Below are 9,089 nucleotides of genomic sequence, written 5' to 3' on the forward strand. Positions count from 1 at the left end.
AAAATCCTCCCATTGATCTTCAAAACCCTCACCCTAGTGCTCTCTAGGGTTTAGCCGAGGTCTTTAGACCCATGTCAACCACTTTTCTTTGAAATCCAGTACTGATTACCTCAAGTCGACATTATGGGTATGTTTAGGTGGAGGGTAGACACCCCGACCAAACTAGAATACTTTTGCCAGGAGTTCTCCATTCCAATTGACGTTCAAATCAGGTTGGTTGGGAATGAGGACTCTATCATGCCTGATAAGGACTCTATGCCATTTTCCATAGTCACATTTATTGAGTGTGGACTTCGGTTTTCCTTAGACATTCTTTTTTGAGAAGTCCTTCATTATTACACACTTAACGCCATGCAACTAGCCGTAAACTCATTTAGGGTTATCAATGGCATAATCGAACTGGCACGCCAAGAAAACACTAGGATTGCTCTAGCCGACATCCAATTCTGTTACACTATGTGTGGCCTTAAGTCGGCCAGTGGCTAAACCTACTATCTCAAGCCCAGATCCACCGCCTACAAACTTATAGCCGACCTTCCTGACTCCAACAAAGGTGCTAGAGATGATTACTTGATTTTCTCGGGCAATTGAGAATTTGTGCCTGATGACGATCTTCATCTCTTTCCTCTGCGTCGAGCGGTGTTTAAAGAGGATGATGGTAAGAACTGAGTACAAGTGTAATTTTTATGTTTCTGTTAAGACTTGTCAATTTATTTCTTTTGTCTGTGCTAATGTTTGCTATTTGCTCTTGCAGTTCTTTCTCAGCCAGTGAAGGGATTTCGGCAGTCCCACGTCCCAAGACGAGATCTAAAGAAGCTCTTGGATCTCCCGATTCAAAGACGCAAGGCCCCCTCCTACTGAATTATATTCCAACAAACTAGTTACCGCTCCCCGGCACTCTACGAAGAAGCCAAACTCCACCATCTGTCTTTACTCCTCTAGTCACTTTTTCATCAAGGACTGACCAGGCTTCCACATTAGATCTAGCACACTTGCCATTTGAACCCTGACTGATTCCTCCATCTTGATGCCAACGCCGACGCCGAGCTTCTCCGAACACTTCTGCCGGCAAAACTCGCAGTAAAAAACGCAGAGGTCCTGAGGATCGGCTTATGACCCAGCAAATCCTTCCATTGCTCTTCTTGTCATCAATTTTGACACAAGAGTTATAGTTGCTGCGACAACTGAAGAAATGGGTCGTAAACCTACTGTGGCCGAAGACCTATTCGCCGGCCTACTAGATGTGGTGACTCTTCAGTCCTCGTCTCAATCCTAGCCAAAGCCCAAACATAAAAGGGTAAAAAAAGTTAAGGCAAAAGCTATAGTGACTCAAGTTTCTTCTGATTCTGAGAAGGACCTTGAGGACTCCGTGCCAATATCAAAACTGGCCGAATCCGAGAAGAGGCCAGCCGAGGTCGCAATATCTGATGCTTCATCACCGAAGAAGCTGAGGTCTGATTGCCCAAAGGGTGGCAGTAGCTTCCCCTGGGATTAGACTTGGGCCCCTGAAGTCATGGTCGATGACCGACCTCTGACAGTTAGCGACTGTACAATCGAAAGCATAAAGGTCGGCGTCGCTCTGTTTACGGTCGTGCTCCTTTCGGCTGACATGAACCATATGGCTGATCTCCATGAGTATGAAAACTTTGTGCTTATGATGCAGCACTCCGTCTTGGTAAGTTCCCTACTATATCCTTTTTAGTTTTCCAACACTTAGCCAAATTTTGCTAATCTGTTCTGTTTCTTACAGGCCATCTAGCATGCACACTCATATCCGGTTAAGACCGAGATGATGAAGAAGTAGTTGGTGAAGAAGACTCAAGAAACTGCCAAACTCCTATCTTCACTCAACCAGATCGAGACCAGCAATTGAAGTTTGCTGGATAAGGCTAAGGCTGCCAAGGCCGTTCAACACAAAGCCCACGCTAAAACCGAAGTTGCTGAGGCTACTGCTGAAGCTGCCAAGGTCGCTGTTGCGGCAGCCGAGGTCAGAGCAGCAGAGGTTGAGGCAAAGCTAAATGAGGCCATTGAATCGAAGGAGGCTGAGATCAAAGCGACCGATAAGAAGGCCTTTGAAGAGGAGCAAGTCGCCATTTGTGATCAATACAGAGAGCAAGTCAACCTAGCCTGCAACAAAGGCTACTATTTGGGCTGGGTAGTTGTTCTCAACAAGTTGGCTATTCTTGCTGATTCTCCACTTCGGGATATTAATTAACTGCAAGTCCCCTTCCCCTCTTCTCCTGACACTTCAGAGGCCGAGGCTGAAGAGGAAGACGAAACCGAAGCCGAGGTTGCTGTAGGGTCCAAGTCCCCAACTCTTAACGATCAGGTCCTGGACTTGACTAGAGAGGAGGAAGATGAGGTCCCCAAAGACACCTTTGCTTATAAGGTTTCTATTGAGGCCAAGATCCAATCTGCCAAGAGGAGTCTTGACCAGATCCTACTACAGATTGAGGCCGATATTGAGGCCGACAAATCTGCCCAGTTGACTGTTGAGGCTGAAACAACCCCAATTGCGGAGGCAGGTCAGTCTGGGAAAACATTGGAGACCTGTGTACTTAGGATTTTCTTTCTTTCATATGTTTTTAGTTTTGAATAGTTGTAACTTTTTTGTCGTTGAAAAATGTTTGGTTTTGTCGAGCCAAAGTTCCATCTTTTTGTAATTGAACAAGTTTCCTTTTCTAAATGCATGCCTTCTTTTTTTGCTTTTTTCTTCTAAGTGTTAAGTGCATGCTTTACTGCTTTGCTCTTATGCCTTGCATTTTTTCCCATACTTAGATTTTTTTTCTAATCCTCTTAAGTCTGGCAACTTGGCTCCTTTTCTCGGGTTCACAAACCTTGGATGTATTTACACCTCAGAGTTGAACACGCTAATCACCTCGGATAACAACCTTGACTATTTACCTCGGCTAATCAACACTTACAAATATTTTAAAATATTTTTACAAGTGTTGCTTCTTCATTGTACATGTTGTCTTTTGGCAAGATTTCATCCTTCCAAACCTAGCATCCTTGGCTGGGTATCTCCGACACTGACATTTCAGATATGATACAGTACTCTTATCTCGAAGTAAGTCATCTCGAATAGTTTCAATGGTCTCGGATAACTTCAATTTGCAAAATTTTTCTAAAATTTTCACAAGTGTTATGCCCATTCTTACTACTTGCCCCTAATGTGAACCTAAGTACCACTTATATTCACATTAGTGGCCACCAAGGTTTTTGACCTCGTTGTCTTTTGCAATTTGTCCATATCAAACTTAGTTCAACTTTGCCATCATGGTAACTCTAAGTTATTTGTCATGTTTCATTCGGAAATATCGCTAACTTAGTTCAACTCTATCATATGACAAGTTTTAATTCAACTCTACCATATGGCAAGTCTAAGTTATTCGTCATGTTTCATATCGAAGCATTACAAACTTAGTTCAACTCTACCATATGGCAAGTTTTAATTCAACTCTATCATATGGTAAGTCTAAGTTATTAGTCATGTTCACTATGGGAATATCATTATAAGTCTGTTCAATCTTATCGCACAAGTTTTGATAATAATTCATAAAAAAAAAATCGAGCTAGTATTTTATTAAAACCTCGACTAATAAAATCATTATATAAATCTCAAAAAATTAGTGGTAAAAAAACTTCAAATTGCTTGTGTTCCACGATCTTGGCAACTCTTTGCCATCAGTGATTTCCAGCCGATATGCGTCATTGTCGGCGATCGAGATGATCCGGTACGGTCCCTCCCAGTTTGGGCCAAGCTTGCCCTCCTTGGGATCCTTCTTGTTGCCGACAACTTTTTTAAGGACGAGGTCCCCAACCTTGAATTCCCTTGGGTTGACCTTCTTGTTGTAAGCCCTAGCACGCTGTTGTTGGTATGCCCCTAGCCGAATTGCTGTCCTTTCTCTTCTTTTTTCTATCAAGTCAAGATCTTGACTTGATAGAAATACAAATAAAAAACAGTCACTCACTAGTCAACACTAGACGGTTAAGTGATTTACTACGTAGTGAAATACAATAATTGAATGACAATGATTCTGAAGAGAGACTGAAATAGGAAACAACGTGTATCCAATGCACTATAGTGATGGCAAAGTGGAATTCCAGTCAAACTGGTCCCAATCAAACAGATCATCATCGGCAGCATCTAGCTGTTGTATTACTGGAGCAGCAGCCAAAGTGGAATCCCAAATAAACCGGTCCCAATCAAAGTGACCATTATCATCAGCTTGAGCTAGCTCTTATTGTAAAACTGTTGCAGTAGGTTGCTCTTCTTGTTGTATAACTGGAGTAGTTGCCAAAGTGGAATCCCAAACAAACTAATCCCAATCAAAGTGGCCATTATCATCAGCTTCAGCTAGCTCTTGTTGTATGAATGCTGTAGTGGGTTGCTTTTCTGGTTGTATAACTGGAGTAGCTGTCAAAGTGGAATCCCAAACAAATTGGTCCCAATCAAAGTGGTCATCATCATCAGTTGGAGCTAGCTCTTGTTGTATAACTGCTGCAGTAGGTTCTTCTTGTTCGATGAAGTAATGGTCAATGTCGGAATCATCAACTGGTTGCTCTTGTTGTTCGATTTCTACCCTGCGACGCTTCCTTTTGATCACACATAGGACATAATTTTTGTCCTGCAACCATAAATACAAGGGTTTAGTAATTATTTGTAAGATACAAAAATATGTAAATGACTTCCGAAAAAAAAAACTTTGAAATTTAACATGAAAGGTTAAAACTAGCAAAGACAAATGTCATCACAAATGTAAATTACCTCAATTTTAGGCATGAAATAAAAATAAGTACAAGAAAGATAACCAAATACTTGATTAAGAAGTTTAGATAGTGTTTCATGGTAACTCTAAGTACAAATAAAATCTTGCATTAAATCATGCTCAAAACCCTTTTTTTTTTTTTAAAAAAATTTTTTTAACTAGAAAGATGGGATGGATATGAGTTTTGTAAATAAGGGACCGAAAAACAGAGGAGGTGAAAAAAATAAAAGGGTTTAGGAGCTGTAGAGTTGGGCTCTAAATTGCTGCCAAGAAACAGAAACCATGTCTTGTTTATTCCTCAAATTTTCAAGATTTATGCTGTTCGGGAAGATGACTAAATTTCAAAGTTGCTAAAGTTGTCTTTTAAGTTTTTTATGGTAAAAGTTACAAAGTTTTGAAACCATGCAAGTGTTGTATTCGTATATTATTCTTTTAGATTTTGTTTCGATCATAAATTTGAGTAAAGATTAAAAAAATAAAAATAAATAAATAAAATGTTGGTGAAACCCTTTTTGATTGAGTTTAATAATTAAAATAAACTTTTTCTGATAATTTTACTTAACGAAAATAGACAAATAATTTAAATTAAAAATAAATCAAAGATTATGATTTAAATTTTTAAAAAAATTAAAAACTAAGCGTTCATTTTGTTACAAAACTCAATTTTTTTTTTAAAGCATTTATGTGTGTGTGATAGACACCCATAACCCCTAAAAAATCTCATTAGAAAACAACAATAAAAACATAAATCATCTAAAGATGTGTGAATGATCTGTCTCTATGAGACATCATGAGACCATAGTTCTAAAAACCAGCCGATACACTACGCATCGGCCGGTTCATATTGGAAAAATAGAGCACCGCGACGGATGCAAGCCTTTATAGCGTTGAGATCGAAAATCGCAAGAGAATCGGCCGAGTCCCGATATGTAGCGGTCTGTAACCGTTACACAAGCCGTGACGGGTCGATACTCATCGGTTCGAACTGGTACAGGGAACAAAAAATTGAAAAACCTATGAAATGATTTTTAAAATTTCACCGCCGCAACACCTAATTCCCAATACGTACCGACCGATACTCCGCGATCAATACTGTTACATTACCTGATACCGCGATTTAGAACCATGCATGAGACCTATATATCATGATCTGCACTATATCTTTGTTCTGTCATGTGATAAGTTGTGTTTGTGAGTTTGATCTTGAAACTAACACATATGGATGATGATCAAACCTCTTTCATTGAACAAAACAACAACAACATGTGACAAATAAAATCAGAAAACAATAATTAATCAGAAACATAGAACTAGAGAGAAAGAACTCACTTTGATCTGTTGATCATCTTCCAAAGAAACACCTTCAGACTGTACTCCTTCATGTCCCACACACTACGTTCACTCGATTCTCTGTTGATATAATCGAAACTTCACTTGCGTCCAGTAAGCCTTCCTTCATTGTCATGAATAGGCTTGCCTCTGTCGAGTCCCTTCCATGTACCCTTCCCCACCATGTGATCAATCCTTTTTCCTTTTCCATTCTTCTTCTTCAACTCCGTAAAATAATAGTACAACTTCGATTTGGTTCTCATTTTGCTGAATATCTTCAACAATTCTTGATCGTCGTAGAGATTGCATTCATTCACTAAACCCTCTACCGGTAATGGCTGTCCTTTGGCCTTTGCTCTCAAATAATGAAGAATAAGTTCTTTGTCCGTTGGTATAAATTTGTATCCTATTGTAATATTGGCTGCCATTGCTGATTTTTCTTGAGAAATAAAATAGTCGAAAAAAGTAAAAGAAAGACTAAAGATTTTTTTTTTCTTGGGAAATACTAAGAATTTGAGAGATATTAGATTATGGAAACAATATGAGAAAGTAAAGTGAGAAGAGAGTAATATATAGGGCCTTGAGACTCAGCCGACTATGTTTTTGAAGTTGGGTTATGTTTTGTTTTAGATGAATTTCTTTCTTCAGTAATAAGTTTGCTTGCATTACAAGTAAGTTAATAATAATTTGTATTTTGTAAACTAGGTTAATCAAATTCTATTTTCTGTTGGTAAATAAATGTAAGGTTGATTTTATTATTAAGTAGTAATTAACCTTGATTGATTACTTAGAATGTTATGTTATACATGCATGCACTTTGTTTTCTATTTTAGTTTCCAATGAGAATCATGCCATCCCATTGTTTCACAAACTCGTAGTAAATCACGTGACTGTCCAATCTTATCCAGCCAACTGTTTTTTATATTTTTACTAATAATGATATCACAATCAATGAGATTTGGTCAAAATTCTCTCATAATAAAATTCTAATGCATTAAGAATAGCTATAAAAAGTCTTTCTTGAAAAGTCTAACATATACCGCTATCACCAAAGTATACTTAGTGAGTAATTTAATATTTTAAATTTTAAAATAATATAATTTTTGATCTAAATGTCGATTTTTTAAAATATTAGTATTTTTAAAATTCTCTCATTACAATCTATCAAATAAGATCCATGTTGACTATGAAATTCTTCAAAAACAATAATAAAAAATATATATCATTGAAATTGATGTAAACAGTAAAATGTTACTCTATCTTACTCTAATTCACAGTAAAATTTTACTGTTACAAAAAATAGAGTACATACTAGATAAACTAACCAAAAATACACATACACAATATTTTTAAACTTATATAAAATAAAATAAAATAAAAATGGTCCTCGTCAAAAGAGTTCTGTGATATATATATATATATATATATATATATATATATATATATATGTATGGGCAATATTGTCTAAGAAAAAAAAATTACTTTGTCCGTACTCAATTATGCATCTCCTCCATAGGGGGTTTATGAAGTAAAACAGATTGAATTATCATTTTCACCAAACAAAGATCCAATTGAGGGGTTTTGACTAAAATTAATAGTAAGGGGACTTACGTGTAGGTTCTAATGGTGAGCTTATAGTTCAAGAGGTCCTATGATAATTAATAACATTTTTCATCAAACAATATTAAACAAGTTACTAATCGTTAATTTTTAATAACAGTTTAAAAATTGTGTCACAAAAAATGTCACTAATTAGTAGTTTTTTGCGACGGTTTACAAAAAAAGTCACTGATTTTCAACTTTCAATGACAGGTTGAAAAATTCGTCACAAAAACGTCATTAATTATAAATTTTAGCGATAATTTATAAAAATCGTGATAAAAAAAAGTTACTAATTGTCAATTTTTAGCTACATATGTAAAAAATCGTCACAAAAAATTATTTTTAGCAACGATATGACTTATTTTTAATAGGACATGATATGAATCAAATCTAACTATTATAGCCTATTGATAATTTATCTTTAATAATAATCATTATGCCTATCTAAGAAAAAAAAATCATTATGAAAATCAAACACAACACAATTAATACAAATAAACTTCCAAACTTAAGGAATAAGAAACATGTACACTAAAAATAAATAAATTAGTCCCCAAAAGTCAATATTTACTCGCCGAAACACTGCCCAATATTTTTTTTGTCTTCTATTGTGACATATTTGGTGACTAAATAGTTTTTTAGCCGTCAATAATTAATATACCTTGATTAAAAAAATTTAGTAGCTAAATCCTGAACAACGCCGACCAATTTAATTTTTTGTCGCTATTGTACAACTTTTGGCTAAATTTCTTTTAATCGCCAATTTTGGTCGCCAAAAGTGTAAATTATTGTAGTGTGAGAAGATTCGAATCATGAACCTCCTAATGAGATGGAAGAGCATCTCCACTCAATATGTCAATTTCAACATGGTAGTCTAATAGTTCTATTTTGGCTGTGTGGGAAAGTATTTTGTGAATGACAACACGTGGCTAAGGTGACGCCAAAGTGTCAGCCGAGGTGCTACGTGGCCTGGTCATGCTTGCCAAGATGATCTTGGCTAGGCTGAGATTATCTGCGAAGATACCGAAATCCGAGATAAGTAAATAAGGGACAAGAGTCCTAGAATAGGGAAGATCTCAATCTAGATAAGGATAAGGTCAAGGAGAGTTTATCCCTATCTAGCTGAAAGTCCAGAATAAGCATTGAGCTTGAGTCCACTGAAGTAAGGCTTCTAAAGAGACCAGGTCACTGCTGGTTATAAAAGTAAGGCATCCTCATGGGTCTGAGGTGAGTTCTTTCTTGTGAGTTTTAGCATTATTTGCTACTTGTGAGAAATATTGTTTACTGACTTAATCGTCGAAGTGCCCCTAGGTGGACGAATCACCGCCGAATTCTTATCTTCTTGTTACAAGTTGTTGGGCTTAATCTATTCTTCCGGTACTCTCC

At 36.8% G+C, this 9,089-nt stretch overlaps 1 protein-coding gene across 1 annotated transcript; it reads right to left on the reverse strand.

Annotated features, from left to right (window-relative positions):
* Positions 1–6,202: 6,202 nt before the first annotated feature.
* LOC114288890 (NAC domain containing protein 50-like) lies at positions 6,203–6,529 on the reverse strand. The gene has a single exon (XM_082913148.1). It carries the CDS (start codon positions 6,527–6,529, stop codon positions 6,203–6,205), a length of 327 nt encoding a protein of 108 aa, XP_082769274.1.
* Positions 6,530–9,089: the final 2,560 nt, after the last annotated feature.

The sequence above is a fragment of the Camellia sinensis genome, chromosome 1 (assembly GCF_055761805.1).
Source record: "Camellia sinensis isolate YWXY chromosome 1, ASM5576180v1, whole genome shotgun sequence".
Classification (NCBI taxonomy): domain Eukaryota; kingdom Viridiplantae; phylum Streptophyta; class Magnoliopsida; order Ericales; family Theaceae; genus Camellia; species Camellia sinensis.